The sequence below is a fragment of the Pseudophryne corroboree genome, chromosome 4 (genome assembly GCF_028390025.1).
Source record: "Pseudophryne corroboree isolate aPseCor3 chromosome 4, aPseCor3.hap2, whole genome shotgun sequence".
NCBI lineage: Eukaryota > Metazoa > Chordata > Amphibia > Anura > Myobatrachidae > Pseudophryne > Pseudophryne corroboree.
The window spans coordinates 598,982,438-599,005,412 of record NC_086447.1 but is presented as its reverse complement, the minus strand read 5'-3'; the positions used below and the strand labels follow the sequence as shown (position 1 = coordinate 599,005,412).

The 22,975-nt window shown below is 43.7% G+C and overlaps 1 protein-coding gene across 1 annotated transcript in view; it reads right to left on the bottom strand.

The window, feature by feature from the left end:
* Positions 1–2,137: 2,137 nt before the first annotated feature.
* The window catches only part of NUP133 (nucleoporin 133), a 456,783-nt gene continuing 435,945 nt past the window's right edge, over positions 2,138–22,975 (bottom strand). The window contains exons 24-26 of the mRNA XM_063917554.1: positions 6,450–6,514; positions 3,268–3,356; positions 2,138–2,342 (exon numbers count right to left, since the gene is read on the bottom strand). Of these exons, the coding sequence (XP_063773624.1) occupies positions 2,206–2,342; positions 3,268–3,356; positions 6,450–6,514 (291 nt within the window). The 3' untranslated portion in view covers positions 2,138–2,205. The remainder of the gene's footprint in view (positions 2,343–3,267; positions 3,357–6,449; positions 6,515–22,975) is intronic.

Here is a 22,975-nt window from a genome sequence, read left to right as displayed (position 1 = left end):
TCTAGATTGTGTCTGTTCGGGCTAGACCTTTAGGAGACGCATTCTTTGGTCATATATCAATATGTATTATGCTTAACCACTCTGGCAAAAGTTTTAATAGCCAGGAAATGGTTCTCCCCTGAATCACCCAATATATTTCACTGGAGGGCTCTGGACAACGAGGGTTCTGATCATGAACAAGCAACGTTCAGATCTACGGACGCGTTGGTTAAATATTCGAATAAATGGGATAGATGGAATACGTCAACCCTTGGAGCGAGGAGGGCGTGATGGGAGAGGAAATGTATATTATATTGTAGATGATACTAAATGTGAGATTATGCTTGCTTGCTCTGGAGCGGTAATGGAAATATAGAAACTTTAGAAGCCACTTCTTATTGATATCCTATTTTTTTACACGCGATGTGATGCCTGTTACATGATATATATCGTTTATCAGATATACTGCGAATCCAATGATGTGGATGCATATGTTATACTGTATTTGTACTTGACCTAAACGTTAAGCTATGTTTAGCTACTATGTGTTTTTGTTCGTATATGTGAAAACTTTCCATAAAAAAACTACTGAATTAAAAAAGAAAAAAAAAAAGAAAAAACACAAATCCTTTATTCTGACAATAATTCTATAGGTGTGGGTAAATTTTGTTGGCAATCATGTCAGCATAAAGAGGACATTGATTACATCGTAACTGATGAAATGTCGACACAGAATGCTGACCAAACATTTCTGGTGGTCAACCTTCTATGGAGTTTCCCGCGCCAAGCAATTTTTTGACACCAAGGGAAAGCAGTAATTATTAAATACTAATTATGAAATAGATAACTATATTACAGTATACAGATATACTAACATAGCTGCACATTACAGTCAGTAATTTATTTAAGCAGCAAATAGCTTTGTTTATCTTAGTCTTAAATAAAACAAAACAATAAATCAAGTAAAAAAACTGTTTTCACAAATGAATGTGCAATCTGTTTCCAATATTCAACTAAAATACCTAATTAAAGCAAAGGTAAAGGTTAAGCAATACTTCTAAATCCAGGTTTCTAGTTATATCTAGTACAGCAATATCGAGGAACGCCTGCTACTATGACAGCTGCAGTACAGCTGAAGCCTAAGTTTAATTCAGTGCTGGTCTGCTTCAAGGTTGCAATCTCTGTTTCCTTAATAAGTCTATTCTTCCAAACATGTTCAGCCTGGAGAGTAGTAGGAGTAGAAAACTAAAGGGGGTGGAGGGTATGCATGGAGTATTTGAACTTTTTAATCTACAAACTGGATTCAAGTCAACTTATTTAACTTGTGACCTTCTCAGCTGCTGGATCAAGTTGTTTTATCAGGCAGTTGGCCAAGACAAAAGGGGGAAAAAATATGCAAGCCAGTCTGCATCTAAGCGACAGGGCATCACTGGGAGTAGGCATTTCTAAAGTGTGCATCTCTGCTAAGACACTCTGCTTGCTTTAAAAAGGTTAGTTATTTAATTATTGTTCAATTTTTCATGTCCTTTTCTAGTTAAATACTAAGTTAGCAATGAAGTGTACCTAATGCTAAAACATGGATAGATTATATGTAATTTAGTAATGTCTGTTTGCATTATAAATATATTATCAGTTACTGTAATTAGAGAAATTAAAAAAAAAAAAAGAGTTTAGTTAACCAGGCTGCATTAATTAACATTTAAAATCTACATTATGTTTTAAAGTTTTTCTTTTTTTTCTTCTTAATAATAGATACATTTTGTTATTGGAATGGCAAAATAAAATAGTAGACACAGCAAAAGCATCATCCAAGATCATTCCTGCGTTCTCAGAGAGAATTACAGCTCAGATTATAAATGATCTGTGGAGGAATCCTCAGTTTACTATGGACCTCAGTAAGAAGGGAATCCACATCTAGGGAACAAGATGAAACCAATCATCAGAAAGTGTTAACTTGCTATTCTTATGGGATTTGTTAAGAGGATTTGCTTTTTATATCAATGAAGAAACGATTATATTATAAAAAGACTAACAGTCTGTATTTTTACATTTTAAAATTGTATTTTATACTTTGAGGGTTTTGATACATCATAATGGTAAAAAAAAAGCAGCTAAGTATAGTAAAAAAAAAATAAAATAAAAAAAATTAAACACAAAATAAGTAGAAGCATATTTTATTAAACGATAATGTAAAAAGAAATTGTGCAAAACTGTATTGTATATAACTTATAGGTGTTCTTGCAAATAATATTCATAGTTTGCTTTAAGGACAAATTCAAACCATCGATCTGACTTTAAATGGCCAATTTCATCTGACTGAAGCAAGATATTTACATCTGGTAAGTAATCCTTAAGATCTTTGCCTGTAAAAAAAAAATAAGCATTACAACAGTTATGCAAATGATTTAAGAATACAAAACACACACACACACACACACACACACACACACACACACACACACAATATCTATCTCTATATATATATCTCTATCTATAAAAACTATATATGGGCATGCTGATTAGATACACTTAACAATACATACAAGTAACAGGACATTTAAAAATCTGAGATCTAAAAGATAAAAAGACAAACAGATTTAAAAGTGGTCTCTAGCTACTATTAAAACCCAAGTACTGATATGTAGATGTTTACTTTAACAGTTATTAGCATGATTTAACAATTACGCACATTTTAAATTTAGAATGTTCTGCTTAAAATTGAATTGTGCTGATTAGATACATTAATTATCACATTAGGCCATGACTACGGATGTTTATCCAAACAGGACATGTATCCAGAAACCGGTATTCTATCATACAATTTAAAACAAAACAATAACACAAGTTGTCGTACCACATTGTTTACTATGATTCAGTGTACCAAATATATTATTTAAAAAAAACACAAGAAAAAAAAGAAAAACCCACAGTATTACTTTATTGCATTATTAAGATGCAAGATTACAAGAACAATAACTAGGCTAAGGTTAACATAATAGCAGAATTTGCACTTAAGCAAATTTCAATAATCAAAAAGCTCCACATTACAAATTCATAAGTAAAAATTCTTTATAAAACGATTAAAGAATTGGTTTGTTTATAAACAAAATAGTTTTTTTCTAAACACTTTAAAATGAAAAAAACCTTAGCTATAATATTTCTGTTTATGACCTATACAAAAATGAGAACATATAAAATAAAGTTATAACCATTAATGGATTTATATTTAAAGGAATCTGTAGAATGACATCTACCCCTGATCACCAGCAGTGTATAGTGTTTATATACCTTCATTAAGTAACTTCTGAAGCACTTTAACAAAAATGAAGTCTCTTGTAGCTTCTATTGGGTCATCTTTCCCATCCAAAGTAGACCATCTGTAAATAAGCACATTATTAAGTTATTCCAAAAAACAGGAGCTGGATGGATCTATTGTAGTCTTTAAACGCTATTTTAGGTTTATTTACACTATCCTTAAACAGTTTAAATGGAGATTTGTGACTAGAAAGATTTTCTGTCATGAGTAATGAAAGCATTGGTTCATTTAGACAATTTCAAAGCTTTTAATGGAATAACTGGTTTTTCTCAGTGTCTGCTTATTTGATCAACAAATTGCTGATCTGTGTGCTGAACAATCTGGACATCAACTTCTGTTACAAATAGTAGTACTTAAACCTTTGTCACCTAATAGACTGCAAATATAGGGCCTAATTTAGACCTGATTGCAAAAGCAAAATCTTTCTCTAATGGGCAAAACCATTTGCACTGCAGGAGGGGCAAAAATAACATGTGCAGAAAGAGTTAGATTTGGGTGGGTTATATTGTTTCTGTGTAGGGTAAATACTGGCTGCATCATTTTTACACTTCAATTTAGATTTCATTTTGAACATACCCCAGCCAAATCTAACTGTCTCTGCACATGTTATATCTACCCCACCTGCAGTGCACATGGTTTTGCCCATTAGAGAAAAATGTTGCTGTTGTGATCAGGTCTGAATTAGGCCCATACTACTATATTTAATGGATAGTTTGGTCGACTGAAAAAAAAACAAACAAAAAAACACTTATGTTATCATAATGGAATTGGTTGGAGGAAGAGGGCATGTGAATGGCAGATGAGATTAAATGTAAAAAAGTGAGTTATGCATTTGTGAAAATACAATCATCATGGTTCTTCCAACTGATCTCCACATAAAAAAATTATTTTGGTAAAATATGTTAGTCCTTCCTCAGGATTACTCCCCATGGTCAAGGAATCCAGACAATGGGGGTTTTCATGCAATTGGAGTCTGTATAACAACCAGAACTAGACTAAAGCTGGGCATACACCTTACAATTTTCGATCGTCATTGGCTCTACTCTATTACCAGATTTTCATTCCAACCATCCTGATCTGGCAGATGATCTACCAGATAAATTGTACAGTGAATGCCCAGCTTTAAGATTAAGTTCCAGGATATCTGAGCTTTCAACACAGATGTCATGGGGTCCTGTTCTGCGTGGCTTTAGCCTCTGGCAGTGCATTCCCAGTCTTATGCAGTAAGAGTGTAAAGCCACTCTAATACTCGCCAATGAGACATTGGGAACCTCGGTCTTCAATCTATCACAAACTCATGCTCCATGGCAAGAGAGCACTGCAGGAGGCATCCGGAAAAAGCAGCCGCGGAAGGTGAGTAACACACTTTTTTTAAAGCCACCTTCACCCAAACCATCTTTTAACAGAATAAAACATGTGTGGCTATATCCTTGCTGGACACAGAGACTAGGAAATCATGAACATACATCTGTATTTCATATTAAAATTGTTATTCACAGATATATGTAAAAATTGGATGCAGAACAGGAAAAATACAGAGTTTTGTTACAGCACAAGGTTTGAATTGAAAGAATTGAATTGAATTAGGCACCTAATGAAAATCATGGTAAAACATCTCCAACCAAAATACACAAAACAGAGACATGCATCAGGCCATACATCGTAGGATGGTGTTTCATGCAGTAAAATGTGGAATGGTCACTATTTTCATACAAATGTATTAGGACCCGAAGACCAGAATTCAATTAGCTACGGTATATTACCTTGGGCTAATTGATCCCCTGCAGCGATCCAATTAGTCCCGAAGAAAGGAGTTATTAGGTATTTTTATTTCACCAGCCTCAGTGGCTCTAAAAAAAATAAAAATCTGATAACTAGCAGGTTAAAAGGTGCTACGACAACAGTTAAGACACAAATCCATGAACTTTCACAGATTTTGTGTCTTAACGTCCCCCCCCGCTAACACGCTTCTTTGGTGGGCCTTGTTGCTGGGTGAACAAGAGTGTTCAAATGAACAGCCATGTGCATTAAAGCCTGAGGCTACCTCCCTTTTTCACCTGCAGTAATTTACCGCGGATAATTGAATTCTGGCCTAAATTACTGTATGTTTTGATATTTTGAACAATTTGAAAACTGTGGGATTGCATTTAAATCTGATGAATCAGAACTATCCAAGACTGATACTAATTTAGTTTAGCTGTCCATTGTAAAATTTATAAATATTAAAACAGTAATCGGAAGTACTTGAAGAATTACATATTTTTAAGTAACTAAGTACAGGTTGAGTATCCCTTATCCAAAATGCTTGGGACCAGAGGTATTTTGGATATGGGATTTTTCCGTATTTTGGAATAATTGCATACCATAATGAGATATCATGGTGATGGGACCTAAATCTAAGCACAGAATGCATTTATGTTTCATATACACCTTATACACACAGCCTGAAGGTAATTTTAGCCAATATTTTTGTGTATTAAACAAAGTTTGTGTACATTGAGCCATCAAAAAACAAAGGTTTCACTATCTCAGTCTCACTAAAAAAAGTCCGTATTTCGGAATATTTGGATATGGGATACTCAACCTGTACTTTTAACTATGAAGAAAATGGTCTCTCTGTTGTAGTTACACAAAAGAATAATACACGCTACTCATAATAAAGGTTGTAAAGCAAAGCACATTTTTTCCATCACGGTTTTTTCTTTTCATTATTTTTGCTTCTTCAACTTTTTGGCTTTGACATGACAACATGAACTGCAAAATTGCACCTTTCTTCACAAAAACAATACCGCATTTTTTTTCTTTTAATACAATTAAAGTTTTCCCTTTCAATACCCAGTAATAGCTTGAAATAAGAGTACTGACATTATTAACATTAAAGATGGTGTGTATTATGTGATAGTGTGCATTTATACGTATACCTGTTCAGGACAACTGTTTATTGAGACAACTAAAACCCAATTGTCAGAGCTGCTACTAAGTGGGGAAGTATTTCCTGTCCACAAATAAAAAGAAAAAATACTTTACTAAGCTTAGATTACTCTACTTATTTGCGGCTCTTATGTCACCTCACATTAACTCCATAACTTGTGTTCGCAAGTGGATCATAAAGAGTTCACAAAAAGTGGACATCATTGAAATATGCAAGACTCACGTGTCTCTCTTTACAGCTTTGCACAGTATTTCTAGCTTCAGCTCTTCTATATCCACCTCTTCATCCTTTATAAAAGAAAAACAAAAAAAGATGTTTGGTGCTCAAAGTGTGTAGATTAGAGAGAAAGGGAACAAAGATCACATCTATATAGCTAATACCCCTTTAACATCTCAACATCTCCAGTGCCGGATCCTACCCGAGAATTGGAAACCGGTCCTTCCCGGGCGGGATCCGGCATTGGAGCCTCAGCGCAGGCTTCCCGACCCGGCAATAGGCCGGGCCGGTTGCCAAAGCAGCAGGGAAGGGGCAGAGCCAGCAGTGGGGGCGGGGGTGGCGCTGGGAGCTCATCTCCGCGCCGCCTCTCCCTATGTAGTAAACGGGCGACCCGGGAATTCTCCAAGGCTCCTTTCACATTGCACACTATCAGGTTATTTTTGCGATGTCACTATTATAAGCAACCAAACCATGTGATCAATGAATATGCCTACATTTGCTAGATTCAAACCACAGTCTCTGTGAGGTTCTGAGTTTGATTCCCACCATGGCTCTAACTGTGTTGAGTTTGTTTATTGTTCATGCTTGCACATGTTTCCTCAGGGTACTCAGGTTTCCTCCCACACACTGGTAAGTTAATTGGCTCCCAACAAAAATTAACACTAGTTGTGTGTGCATGTAAATGTGTTTAGGGCAGGCTAGATAGGCCAAGTGGTTCTTATCTGCTGTCAAATTCTATGTTTCTAACTTCATTGTGCCGCTATTCAGTAAGAAACCATGTCAATTTCATATACAGAATCCTTGCAGGTACTGATCTACAGTAAGTATGCAGCTGTCTCTTCCTATAGTTTAGTGCATTCCTCTACAAATACACAGTACTACACTAGAATCTAGAAGTGGACACTACACGCAACCACACATATGCTATAAATCCAACTCTATGATGTGCAGTTACTATGTTTCACAGCATAACGTGGGCATTCACAATGTCAACATAATTAAAATGTTAACACCTGCAAAATGTGATATTGGCAGAAAGTTGACATTAATTAGGGTTAACCTTCGTTTTATGGTTACGGTTAGAGGGAGAATTACACAAAGACGACCTTGTTGACACAACAACCATGCTGACATTCTCATATAGATATAATATACCACAAGATTGTTGCTCCTACAGGTATATGCTGTGGCAGCAAGTTTGCAATGGAGGTTAAACCCACAAACCTCAAGAAGATAGAATAAATACAAAATAAGGTATTGCAACTGCACCTGAAAGTATGCGTCAATTAAACGTGTGAAGTAAAAATTAGAGATGAGCGCCGGAAATTTTTCGGGTTTTGTGTTTTGGTTTTGGGTTCGGTTCCGCGGCCGTGTTTTGGGTTCGACCGCGTTTTGGCAAAACCTCACCGAATTTTTTTTGTCGGATTCGGGTGTGTTTTGGATTCGGGTGTTTTTTTCAAAAAACCCTAAAAAACAGCTTAAATCATAGAATTTGGGGGTAATTTTGATCCCAAAGTATTATTAACCTCAAAAAACATAATTTACACTCATTTTCAGCCTATTCTGAACACATCACACCTCACAATATTATTTTTAGTCCTAAAATTTGCACCGAGGTCGCTGTGTGAGTAAGATAAGCGACCCTAGTGGCCGACACAAACACCGGGCCCATCTAGGAGTGGCACTGCAGTGTCACGCAGGATGTCCCTTCCAAAAAACCCTCCCCAAACAGCACATGACGCAAAGAAAAAAAGAGGCGCAATGAGGTAGCTGTGTGAGTAAGATTAGCGACCCTAGTGGCCGACACAAACACCGGGCCCATCTAGGAGTGGCACTGCAGTGTCACGCAGGATGTCCCTTCCAAAAAACCCTCCCCAAACAGCACATGACGCAAAGAAAAAAAGAGGCGCAATGAGGTAGCTGACTGTGTGAGAAAGATAAGCGACCCTAGTGGCCGACACAAACACCGGGCCCATCTAGGAGTGGCACTGCAGTGTCACGCAGGATGTCCCTTCCAAAAAACCCTCCCCAAACAGCACATGACGCAAAGAAAAAAAGAGGCGCAATGAGGTAGCTGACTGTGTGAGAAAGATAAGCGACCCTAGTGGCCGACACAAACACCGGGCCCATCTAGGAGTGGCACTGCAGTGTCACGCAGGATGTCCCTTCCAAAAAACCCTCCCCAAACAGCACATGACGCAAAGAAAAAAAGAGGCGCAATGAGGTAGCTGACTGTGTGAGAAAGATAAGCGACCCTAGTGGCCGACACAAACACCGGGCCCATCTAGGAGTGGCACTGCAGTGTCACGCAGGATGTCCCTTCCAAAAAACCCTCCCCAAACAGCACATGACGCAAAGAAAAAAAGAGGCGCAATGAGGTAGCTGTGTGAGAAAGATAAGCGACCCTAGTGGCCGACACAAACACCGGGCCCATCTAGGAGTGGCACTGCAGTGTCACGCAGGATGTCCCTTCCAAAAAACCCTCCCCAAACAGCACATGACGCAAAGAAAAAAAGAGGCGCAATGAGGTAGCTGTGTGAGTAAGATTAGCGACCCTAGTGGCCGACACAAACACCGGGCCCATCTAGGAGTGGCACTGCAGTGTCACGCAGGATGGCCCTTCCAAAAAACCCTCCCCAAACAGCACATGACGCAAAGAAAAAAAGAGGCGCAATGAGGTAGCTGACTGTGTGAGTAAGATTAGCGACCCTAGTGGCCGACACAAACACCGGGCACATCTAGGAGTGGCACTGCAGTGTCACGCAGGATGTCCCTTCCAAAAAACCCTCCCCAAACAGCACATGACGCAAAGAAAAAAAGAGGCGCAATGAGGTAGCTGTGTGAGTAAGATTAGCGACCCTAGTGGCCGACACAAACACCGGGCCCATCTAGGAGTGGCACTGCAGTGTCACGCAGGATGTCCCTTCCAAAAAACCCTCCCCAATCAGCACATGATGCAAAGAAAAAGAAAAGAAAAAAGAGGTGCAAGATGGAATTATCCTTGGGCCCTCCCACCCACCCTTATGTTGTATAAACAAAACAGGACATGCACACTTTAACCAACCCATCATTTCAGTGACAGGGTCTGCCACACGACTGTGACTGATATGACGGGTTGGTTTGGACCCCCCCCAAAAAAGAAGCAATTAATCTCTCCTTGCACAAACTGGCTCTACAGAGGCAAGATGTCCACCTCATCTTCACCCTCCGATATATCACCGTGTACATCCCCCTCCTCACAGATTATCAATTCGTCCCCACTGGAATCCACCATCTCAGCTCCCTGTGTACTTTGTGGAGGCAATTGCTGCTGGTCAATGTCTCCGCGGAGGAATTGATTATAATTCATTTTAATGAACATCATCTTCTCCACATTTTCTGGATGTAACCTCGTACGCCGATTGCTGACAAGGTGAGCGGCGGCACTAAACACTCTTTCGGAGTACACACTTGTGGGAGGGCAACTTAGGTAGAATAAAGCCAGTTTGTGCAAGGGCCTCCAAATTGCCTCTTTTTCCTGCCAGTATAAGTACGGACTGTGTGACGTGCCTACTTGGATGCGGTCACTCATATAATCCTCCACCATTCTATCAATGTTGAGAGAATCATATGCAGTGACAGTAGACGACATGTCCGTAATCGTTGTCAGGTTCTTCAGTCCGGACCAGATGTCAGCATCAGCAGTCGCTCCAGACTGCCCTGCATCACCGCCAGCGGGTGGGCTCGGAATTCTGAGCCTTTTCCTCGCACCCCCAGTTGCGGGAGAATGTGAAGGAGGAGATGTTGACAGGTCGCGTTCCGCTTGACTTGACAATTTTGTCACCAGCAGGTCTTTCAACCCCAGCAGACCTGTGTCTGCCGGAAAGAGAGATCCAAGGTAGGCTTTAAATCTAGGATCGAGCACGGTGGCCAAAATGTAGTGCTCTGATTTCAACAGATTGACCACCCGTGAATCCTTGTTAAGCGAATTAAGGGCTGCATCCACAAGTCCCACATGCCTAGCGGAATCGCTCCGTGTTAGCTCCTTCTTCAATGCCTCCAGCTTCTTCTGCAAAAGCCTGATGAGGGGAATGACCTGACTCAGGCTGGCAGTGTCTGAACTGACTTCACGTGTGGCAAGTTCAAAGGGCATCAGAACCTTGCACAACGTTGAAATCATTCTCCACTGCACTTGAGACAGGTGCATTCCATCTCCTATATCGTGCTCAATTGTATAGGCTTGAATGGCCTTTTGCTGCTCCTCCAACCTCTGAAGCATATAGAGGGTTGAATTCCACCTCGTTACCACTTCTTGCTTCAGATGATGGCAGGGCAGGTTCAGTAGTTTTTGGTGGTGCTCCAGTCTTCTGTACGTGGTGCCTGTACGCCGAAAGTGTCCCGCAATTTTTCTGGCCACCGACAGCATCTCTTGCACGCCCCTGTCGTTTTTTAAAAAATTCTGCACCACCAAATTCAAGGTATGTGCAAAACATGGGACGTGCTGGAATTTGCCCATATTTAATGCACACACAATATTGCTGGCGTTGTCCGATGCCACAAATCCACAGGAGAGTCCAATTGGGGTAAGCCATTCCGCGATGATCTTCCTCAGTTGCCGTAAGAGGTTTTCAGCTGTGTGCGTATTCTGGAAAGCGGTGATACAAAGCGTAGCCTGCCTAGGAAAGAGTTGGCGTTTGCGAGATGCTGCTACTGGTGCCGCCGCTGCTGTTCTTGCGGCGGGAGTCCATACATCTACCCAGTGGGCTGTCACAGTCATATAGTCCTGACCCTGCCCTGCTCCACTTGTCCACATGTCCGTGGTTAAGTGGACATTGGGTACAACTGCATTTTTTAGGACACTGGTGAGTCTTTTTCTGACGTCCGTGTACATTCTCGGTATCGCCTGCCTAGAGAAGTGGAACCTAGATGGTATTTGGTAACGGGGGCACACTGCCTCAATAAATTGTCTAGTTCCCTGTGAACTAACGGCGGATACCGGACGCACGTCTAACACCAACATAGTTGTCAAGGACTCAGTTATCCGCTTTGCAGTAGGATGACTGCTGTGATATTTCATCTTCCTCGCAAAGGACTGTTGAACAGTCAATTGCTTACTGGAAGTAGTACAAGTGGGCTTACGACTTCCCCTCTGGGATGACCATCGACTCCCAGCGGCAACAACAGCAGCGCCAGCAGCAGTAGGCGTTACACGCAAGGATGCATCGGAGGAATCCCAGGCAGGAGAGGACTCGTCAGACTTGCCAGTGACATGGCCTGCAGGACTATTGGCATTCCTGGGGAAGGAGGAAATTGACACTGAGGGAGTTGGTGGGGTGGTTTGCGTGAGCTTGGTTACAAGAGGAAGGGATTTACTGGTCAGTGGACTGCTTCCGCTGTCACCCAAAGTTTTTGAACTTGTCACTGACTTATTATGAATGCGCTGCAGGTGACGTATAAGGGAGGATGTTCCGAGGTGGTTAACGTCCTTACCCCTACTTATTACAGCTTGACAAAGGGAACACACGGCTTGACACCTGTTGTCCGCATTTCTGGTGAAATACCTCCACACCGAAGAGCTGATTTTTTTGGTATTTTCACCTGGCATGTCAACGGCCATATTCCTCCCACGGACAACAGGTGTCTCCCCGGGTGCCTGACTTAAACAAACCACCTCACCATCAGAATCCTCCAGGTCAATTTCCTCCCCAGCGCCAGCAACACCCATATCCTCCTCATCCTGGTGTACTTCAACACTGACATCTTCAATCTGACTATCAGGAACTGGACTGCGGGTGCTCCTTCCAGCACTTGCAGGGGGCATGCAAATAGTGGAAGGCGCATGCTCTTCACGTCCAGTGTTGGGAAGGTCAGGCATCGCAAACGACACAATTGGACTCTCCTTGTGGATTTGGGATTTCAAAGAACGCACAGTTCTTTGCGGTGCTTTTGCCAGCTTGAGTCTTTTCAGTTTTCTAGCGAGAGGCTGAGTGCTTCCATCCTCATGTGAAGCTGAACCACTAGCCATGAACATAGGCCAGGGCCTCAGCCGTTCCTTGCCACTCCGTGTGGTAAATGGCATATTGGCAAGTTTACGCTTCTCCTCCGACAATTTTATTTTAGGTTTTGGAGTCCTTTTTTTTCTGATATTTGGTGTTTTGGATTTGACATGCTCTGTACTATGACATTGGGCATCGGCCTTGGCAGACGACGTTGCTGGCATTTCATCGTCTCGGCCATGACTAGTGGCAGCAGCTTCAGCACGAGGTGGAAGTGGATCTTGATCTTTCCCTAATTTTGGAACCTCAACTTTTTTGTTCTCCATATTTTATAGGCAGAACTAAAAGGCACCTCAGGTAAACAATGGAGATGGATGGATTGGATACTAGTATACAATTATGGACGGACTGCCACGGTTAGGTGGTATAAAAAAACCACGGTTAGGTGGTATATATTATAATAATAATACAATTATGGATGGACGGACTGCCTGCCGACTGCCGACACAGAGGTAGCCACAGCCGTGAACTACCGCACTGTACACTGGTTGATAAAGAGATAGTAGTATACTCGTAACAACTAGTATGACACTATGACGACGGTATAAAGAATGAAAAAAAAACCACGGTTAGGTGGTATATATTATAATAATAATACAATTATGGATGGACGGACTGCCTGCCGACTGCCGACACAGAGGTAGCCACAGCCGTGAACTACCGCACTGTACACTGGTTGATAAAGAGATAGTAGTATACTCGTAACAACTAGTATGACACTATGACGACGGTATAAAGAATGAAAAAAAAACCACGGTTAGGTGGTATATATTATAATAATAATACAATTATGGATGGACGGACTGCCTGCCGACTGCCGACACAGAGGTAGCCACAGCCGTGAACTACCGCACTGTACACTGGTTGATAAAGAGATAGTAGTATACTCGTAACAACTAGTATGACACTATGACGACGGTATAAAGAATGAAAAAAAAAACCACGGTTAGGTGGTATATATTATAATAATAATACAATTATGGATGGACGGACTGCCTGCCGACTGCCGACACAGAGGTAGCCACAGCCGTGAACTACCGCACTGTACACTGGTTGATAAAGAGATAGTAGTATACTCGTAACAACTAGTATGACACTATGACGACGGTATAAAGAAAGAAAAAAAAATACCACAGTTAGGTGGTATATATTATAATAATAATACAATTATGGATGGACGGACTGCCTGCCGACTGCCGACACAGAGGTAGCCACAGCCGTGAACTACCGCACTGTACACTGGTTGATAAAGAGATAGTAGTATACTCGGAACAACTAGTATGACACTATGACGACGGTATAAAGAATGAAAAAAAAAACACGGTTAGGTGGTATATATTATAATAATAATACAATTATGGATGGACGGACTGCCTGCCGACTGCCGACACAGAGGTAGCCACAGCCGTGAACTACCGCACTGTACACTGGTTGATAAAGAGATAGTAGTATACTCGTAACAACTAGTATGACACTATGACGACGGTATAAAGAATGAAAAAAAAAACCACGGTTAGGTGGTATATATTATAATAATAATACAATTATGGATGGACGGACTGCCTGCCGACTGCCGACACAGAGGTAGCCACAGCCGTGAACTACCGCACTGTACACTGGTTGATAAAGAGATAGTAGTATACTCGTAACAACTAGTATGACACTATGACGACGGTATAAAGAATGAAAAAAAAACCACGGTTAGGTGGTATATATTATAATAATAATACAATTATGGATGGACGGACTGCCTGCCGACTGCCGACACAGAGGTAGCCACAGCCGTGAACTACCGCACTGTACACTGGTTGATAAAGAGATAGTAGTATACTCGTAACAACTAGTATGACACTATGACGGTATAAAGAATGAAAAAAAAACCACGGTTAGGTGGTATATATTATAATAATAATAAGAATTTACTTACCGATAATTCTATTTCTCGGAGTCCGTAGTGGATGCTGGGGTTCCTGAAAGGACCATGGGGAATAGCGGCTCCGCAGGAGACAGGGCACAAAAGTAAAGCTTTTACAGGTCAGGTGGTGTGTACTGGCTCCTCCCCCTATGACCCTCCTCCAGACTCCAGTTAGGTACTGTGCCCGGACGAGCGTACACAATAAGGGAGGATTTTGAATCCCGGGTAAGACTCATACCAGCCACACCAATCACACCGTACAACTTGTGATCTAAACCCAGTTAACAGTATGATAACAGAGGAGCCTCTGAAAGATGGCTTCCTAAACAATAACCCGAATTAGTTAACAATAACTATGTACAAGTATTGCAGATAATCCGCACTTGGGATGGGCGCCCAGCATCCACTACGGACTCCGAGAAATAGAATTATCGGTAAGTAAATTCTTATTTTCTCTATCGTCCTAAGTGGATGCTGGGGTTCCTGAAAGGACCATGGGGATTATACCAAAGCTCCCAAACGGGCGGGAGAGTGCGGATGACTCTGCAGCACCGAATGAGAGAACTCCAGGTCCTCCTTTGCCAGGGTATCAAATTTGTAAAAATTTACAAACGTGTTCTCCCCTGACCACGTAGCTGCTCGGCAGAGTTGTAATGCCGAGACCCCTCGGGCAGCCGCCCAAGATGAGCCCACCTTCCTTGCGGAATGGGCCTTAACAGATTTAGGCTGTGGCAGGCCTGCCACAGAATGTACAAGTTGAATTTTGTTACAAATCCAACGAGCAATCGACTGCTTAGAAGCAGGTGCACCCAACTTGTTGGGTGCATACAGTATAAACAGCGAGTCAGATTTTCTGACTCCAGCCGTCCTTTAAATGTATATTTTTAAGGCTCTGACAACGTCCAACAACTTGGAGTCCTTCAAGTCGTCTGTAGCCGCAGGCACTACAATAGGCTGGTTCAGGTGAAACGCTGATACCACCTTAGGGAGAAAATGCGGACGCGTCCGCAGCTCTGCCCTATGTCGAATGGAAAATTAAATAAGGGCTTTAATAAAACAAAGCCGCCAGTTCAGATACTCTCCCGGCCGAAGCCAGGGCCAGTAACATAGTCACTTTCCATGTGAGATATTTCAAATCCACATTCTTTAGTGGTTCAAACCAATTGGATTTGAGGAAATCTAAAACTACATTTAGATCCCACGGTGCCACCTTAGGCACCACAGGAGGCTGTATATGCAGTACTCCTTTGATAAAAATCTGGACCTCAGGGACTGAGGCCAATTCTTTTTGGAAGAATATTGATAGGGCCGAAATTTGAACCTTAATAGATCCCAATTTGAGACCCATAGACAATCCTGATTGCAGGAAATGTAGGAAAACGACCCAGTTGAAATTCCTCCATCGGAGCACTCCGCTGCTCGCACCACGCAACATATTTTCGCCAAATACGGCGATAATGCTTCGCGGTGACTTCCTTCCTTGCCTTTATCAAGGTAGGAATGACTTCTTCTGGAATGCCTTTTCCTTTTAGGATCTGGCATTCAAACGCCATGCCGTCAAACGCAGCCGCGGTAATTCTTGAAAAAGACAAGTACCCTGCTGAAGCAGGTCCCTTCTCAGAAGTAGAGGCCACGGATCGTCCGTGACCATCTCTTGAAGTTCCGGGTACCAAGTCCTTCTTGGCCAATCCGGAGCCACTAGTCTTACTCCTCTTTGCCGTATAATCCTCAATACCTTTGGTATGAGAGGCAGAGGAGGAAACACATATACCGACTGGTACACCCAAGGTGTTACCAGCGCGTCCACAGCTATTGCCTGCGGATCTCTTGACCTGGCGCAATACCTGTCCAGTGTTTTGTTGAGGCGAGACGCCATCATGTCCACCATTGGTTTTACCCAACGGTTTAATAGCATGTGGAAAACTTCTGGATGAAGTCCCCACTCTCCCGGGTGAAGGTCGTGTCTGCTGAGGAAGTCTGCTTCCCAGTTGTCCACGCCCGGGATGAATACTGCTGACAGTGCTATCACGTGATTCTCCGCCCAGCGAAGGATCCTGGCAGCTTCTGCCATTGCCCTCCTGCTTCTTGTGCCGCCCTGTCTGTTTACATGGGCGACTGCCGTGATGTTGTCCGACTGGATCAACACCGGTCTTCCTTGAAGCAGAGGTTCCGCCTGGCTTAGAGCATTGTAGATTGCTCTTAGTTCCAGAATGCTTATGTGAAGAGACTTTTTCAGGCTCGACCACACTCCCTGGAAATTTCTTCCCTGTGTGACTGCTCCCCAGCCTCTCAGGCTGGCCTCCGTGGTCACCAGGATCCAATCCTGCATGCCGAATCTGCGGCCCTCCAATAGATGAGCCTCCTGCAACCACCACAGAAGGGATACCCTTGTCCTCGGCGACAGGGTTATCCGCAGGTGCATCTGAAGATGCGACCCTGACCATTTGTCCAACAGATCCCTTTGCATGGAATCTGCCGAAAGGGATTGCTTCGTAAGAAGCTACCATTTTTTCCCAGGACTCTTGTGCATTGATGTACAGACACCTTTCCTGGTTTTAGGAGGTTCCTGACCAGGTCAGATAACGCCTTGGCTTTTTCTTCGGGAAGAAAAACCTTTTTCTGAACTGTGTCCAGAATCATCCCCAGGAACAGCAGACGAGTTGTCGGCATTAATTGGGATTTTGGAATATTCAGAATCCATCCGTGCTGCTTTAGCACCTCTTGAGATAGTGCTAAACCCATCTCTAGCTGTTCTCTGGACCTTGCCCTTATTAGGAGATCGTCCAAGTATGGGATAATTAATACGCCTTTTCTTCGAAGAAGAAATATTATCTCGGCCATTACCTTTGTAAAGACCCGAGGTGCCGTGGACAAACCAATCGGCAGCGTCTGAAACTGATAGTGACAGTTTTGTACAACGAACCTGAGGTACCCCTGGTGTGAGGGGTAATTGGAACGTGGAGATACGCATCCTTGATGTCCAAGGATACCATAAAGTCCCCTTCTTCCAGGTTCGCTATCACTGCTCTGAGTGACTCCATCTTGAACTTGGACTTCTTTATGTACAGGTTCAAGGACTTCAGATTTAGAATAGGCCTTACCGAGCCATCCGGCTTCGGTACCACAAAAAGAGTGGAATAATACCCCTTCCCTTGTTGTAGAAGAGGTACCTTGACTATCACCTGCTGAGAATACAGCTTGTGAATGGCTTCCAAAACCGTCTCCCTTTCTGAGGGGGACGTTGGTAAAGCAGACTTCAGGAAACGGCGAGGTGGCTCTGTCTCTAATTTCAACCTGTACCCCTGAGATATTATCTGCAGGATCCAGGGATTTACCTGCGAGTGAGCCCACTGCGCGCTGTAATTCTTGAGACGACCGCCTACCGCCCCCGAGTCCGCTTGCGAAGCCCCAGCGTCATGCTGAGGCTTTTGTAGAAGCCGGGGAGGGCTTCTGTTCCTGGGAAGGAGCTGCCTGTTGCTGTCTCTTCCCTCGTCCTCTGCCTCGTGGCAGATATGAATAGCCCTTTGCTCTCTTATTTTTAAAGGAACGAAAGGGCTGCGTTGAAAAGTCGGTGCCTTTTTCAGTTGGGGAGTGACTTGAGGTAGAAAAGTGGATTTCCCGGCCGTAGCCGTGGCCACCAAATCCGATAGACCGACCCCAAATAACTCCTCTACGCATCGCCTGTCCACTGTCGTGTCCATAAAGCTCTTCTGGCCGAAATGGACATAGCACTTACCCGTGATGCCAGTGTGCAGATATCTCTCTGTGCATCACGCATATAAAGAAATGCATCCTTTATTTGTTCTAACGACAGTAAAATATTGTCCCTGTCCAGGGTATCAATATTTTCGATCAGGGACTCTGACCAAACTACCCCAGCACTGCACATCCAGGCAGTCGCAATAGCTGGTCGTAGTATAACACCTGCATGTGTGTATATACCTTTTTGGATATTTTCCATCCTCCTATCTGATGGATCTTTAAGTGCGGCCGTCTCAGGAGAGGGTAACGCCACTTGTTTTGATGAGCGTGTTAGCGCTTTGTCCACCCTAGGAGGTGTTTCCCAGCGCTCCCTAACCTCTGGCGGGAAAGGGTATAAAGCCAATAACTTCTTTGAAATTAGCAGTTTTTTATCGGGGCACCCCACGCTTCATCACACACGTCATTTAATTCTTCTGATTCGGTAAAAACTACTGGTAGTTTTTTCACACCCCACATAATACCCTGTTTAGTGGTACCTGTAGTATCAGCTAAATGTAACATCTCCTTTATTGCCAAAATCATATAACGTGTGGCCCTACTGGAAAATACGGTTGATTCGTCACCTTCACCACCGGAATCAGTGCCTGTGTCTGGGTCTGTGTCGACCGACTGAGGCAAGGGGCGTTTTACAGCCCCTGACGGTGTTTGAGGCGCCTGGACAGGCACTAATTGAGTGTCCGGCCGCCTCATGTCGGCAAACGACTGCTTAAGCGAGTTGACGCTATCCCGTAATTCCACAAATAAAGGCATCCATTCTGGTGTCGACCCCCTAGAAGGTGACATCCTCATATTTGGCAATTGCTCCGCCTCCACACCAATAACGTCCTCATACATGTCGACACACACGTACCGACACACAGCAGACACACAGGGAATGCTCTATACGAAGACAGGACCCACTAGCCCTTTGGGGAGACAGAGGGAGAGTCTGCCAGCACACACCAAAAAGCGCTATATATGACAGGGATAGCCTTATGATTAAGTGCTCCCTTATAGCTGCTTTTATATTAATATATTGCCATTTATTTTGCCCCCCCTCTCTGTTATACCCTGTTTCTGTAGTGCAGTGCAGGGGAGAGACCTGGGAGCCTTCCTGACCAGCGGAGCTGTGACAGAAAATGGCGCCGTGTGCTGAGGAGATAGGCCCCGCCCCTTTTCCGGCGGGCTCGTCTCCCGCTATTTAGTACATTTAGGCAGGGGTAAATATCTCCATATAGCCTCTGGGGCTATATGTGAGGTATTTTTAGCCTTTTTAAAGGTTTTCATTTGCCTCCCAGGGCGCCCCCCCCCCAGCGCCCTGCACCCTCAGTGACTGCCGTGTGAAGTGTGCTGAGAGGAAAATGGCGCACAGCTGCAGTGCTGTGCGCTACCTTAAGAAGACTGCAGGAGTCTTCAGCCGCCGATTCTGGACCTCTTCTTGCTTCAGCATCTGTGAGGGGGCCGGCGGCGTGGCTCCGGTGACCATCCAGGCTGTACCTGTGATCGTCCCTCTGGAGCTTCATGTCCAGTAGCCAAGAAGCCAATCCATCCTGCACGCAGGTGAGTTCACTTCTTCTCCCCTCTGTCCCTCGTTGCAGTGATCCTGTTGCCAGCAGGAATCACTGTAAAATAAAAAACCTAAGCTAAACTCTCTAAGCAGCTCTTTATGAGAGCCACCTAGAATTGCACCCTTCTCGGCCGGGCACAAAAATCTAACTGGAGTCTGGAGGAGGGTCATAGGGGGAGGAGCCAGTACACACCACCTGACCTGTAAAAGCTTTACTTTTGTGCCCTGTCTCCTGCGGAGCCGCTATTCCCCATGGTCCTTTCAGGAACCCCAGCATCCACTTAGGACGATAGAGAAAATACAATTATGGATGGACGGACTGCCTGCCGACTGCCGACACAGAGGTAGCCACAGCCGTGAACTACCGCACTGTACACTGGTTGATAAAGAGATAGTAGTATACTCGTAACAACTAGTATGACACTATGACGACGGTATAAAGAAAGAAAAAAAAATACCACGGTTAGGTGGTATATATTGTAATACAATTATGGATGGACGGACTGCCTGCCGAGTTCCGACTGCCGACACAGAGGTAGCCACAGCCGTGAACTACCGCACTGTACTGTGTCTGCTGCTAATATAGACTGGTTGATAAAGAGATAGTATACAATACATACAACAATATACTACTATACTGGTGGTCAGGCACTGGTCACCACTAGTCACACTGGCAGTGGCACTCCTGCAGCAAAAGTGTGCACTGTTTAATTTTAAATTAATATAATATTATGTACTCCTGGGGGCTCCTGCTATAACAACCTGCAGTGCTCCCCAGTCTCCCCCACAATTATTATAAGCTTTGCCTTTTATACATTGATGTGCAGCACACTGGGCTGAGCTGAGTGCACACAGACTGAGTCACACTGTGTGACTGGCTGCTGCTGTGTATCGTTTTTTTTCAGGCAGAGAACGGATATAGCAGAGAACGGATATATTATATTAAAATAAATAAAAGTTAACTAACAACAACTGCACTGGTCACTGTGGTAAACTCTGTCTGACTCTGCACAATCTCTCTCTCTCTTCTAATCTAATTTCTAATGGAGAGGACGCCAGCCACGTCCTCTCCCTATCAATCTCAATGCACGTGTGAAAATGGCGGCGACGCGCGGCTCCTTATATAGAATCCGAGTCTCGCGAGAATCCGACAGCGTCATGATGACGTTCGGGCGCGCTCGGGTTAACCGAGCAAGGCGGGAGGATCCGAGTCTGCTCGGACCCGTGAAAAAAACATGAAGTTCGTGCGGGTTCGGTTTCAGAGAAACCGAACCCGCTCATCTCTAGTAAAAATATAAACATTTATTATATCTCCAAACCGCCTTGGGATCTTATAATCTCCTATAAATATGCACACAAAAAAACCCCACAGAAAGTTCAAAGGCATCAGAAAAATTAAATTAAATTACAAAAAAATGGGGAGGGGGAGAAAGAAAAAAAAGAAAAAATAAGATTTTACTTACCGGTAAATCTATTTCTCGTAGTCTGTAGTGGATGCTGGGGACTCCGTAAGGACCATGGGGAATAGACAGGCTCCGCAGGAGACATGGGCACTTTAAGAAAGAATTTAGATTCTGGTGTGCTCTGGCTCCTCCCTCTATGTCCCTCCTCCAGACCTCAGTTAGAGAAACTGTGCCCGGAAGAGCTGACAGTACAAGGAAAGGATTTTGGGAATCCAGGGTAAGACTCATACCAGCCACACCAATCACACCGTATAACTTGTGATAACTTTACCCAGTTAACAGTATGAACAATCACAGAGCATCAGATAAACCCTGATGCAACTATAACATAACCCTTATTTAAGCAATAACTATATACAAGCATTGCAGAAGAAGTCCGCACTTGGGACGGGCGCCCAGCATCCACTACGGACTACGAGAAATAGATTTACCGGTAAGTAAAATCTTATTTTCTCTAACGTCCTAGTGGATGCTGGGGACTCCGTAAGGACCATGGGGATTATACCAAAGCTCCCAAACCGGCGGGAGAGTGCGGATGACTCTGCAGCACCGAATGAGCAAACACAAGGTCCTCCTCAGCCAGGGTATCAAACTTGTAGAACTTTGCAAAGGTGTTTGAACCTGACCAAGTAGCCGCTCGGCAAAGCTGTAATGCCGAGACCCCTCGGGCAGCCGCCCAAGAAGAGCCCACCTTCCTCGTGGAATGGGCCTTAACTGATTTAGGCAGCGGCAATCCAGCCGCAGAATGAGCCTGCTGAATCGTGTTACAGATCCAGCGAGCAATAGTTTGCTTTGAAGCAGGCGCCCCAAGCTTGTTGGAAGCATACAGGATAAACAAAGATTCTGTTTTCCTGACCTTAGCCGTTCTGGCTACATAAACCTTCACAGCCCCGACTACATCCAGTGACTCGGAATCCTCCAAGTCAGTAGTAGCCACAGGCACCACAATAGGTTGGTTTATATGAAAGGATGAAACCACTTTCGGCAGAAATTGTGGGCGGGTCCGCAATTCTGCTCTATCCGCATGGAAAAACCAGATAAGGGCTTTTATGTGACAAAGCCGCCAATTCTGACACACGCCTAGCCGAAGCCAAGGCTAATAGCATGACCACCTTCCACGTGAGATATTTTACTTCCACCGTTTTGAGTGGTTCAAACCAGCGTGATTTCAGGAAACTCAACACCACGTTAAGAACCCAAGGTGCCACTGGGGGCACAAAAGGGGGCTGAATATGCAGCACTCCCTTTACAAATGTCTGAACTTCAGGCAGAGAAGCCAGTTCTTTTTGAAAGAAAATGGATAAGGCCGAAATCTGAACCTTAATGGAACCCAATTTAAGGCCCAAAGTCACTCCCGACTGTAGGAAGTGAAGGAAAAGGCCCAGCTGGAATTCCTCCGTAGGGGCATTCCTGGCCTCACACCAAGCCACATATTTTTGCCACATACGGTGATAATGTTGAGCCGTCACATCCTTCCTAGCCTCTATCAGCGTAGGAATGACCTCATCCGGCATGCCTTTTTCTGCTAGGATCCGGTGTTCAACCGCCATGCCGTCAAACGCAGCCGCGGTAAGTCTTGGAACAGACAGGGCCCCTGTTGCACAAGTCCTGTCCTAGAGGCAGAGGCCACGGGTACTCTGTGAGCATTTCTTGCAGATCTGGATACCAAGTCCTTCTTGGCCAATCCGGAACAAAGAGTATTGTTCTCACTCCTCTTTTCCTTATGATTCTCCGCACCTTGGGTATGAGAGGAAGAGGAGGAATTACATAGACCGACGGGAACACCCACGGTGTCACCAGTGCGTCCACAG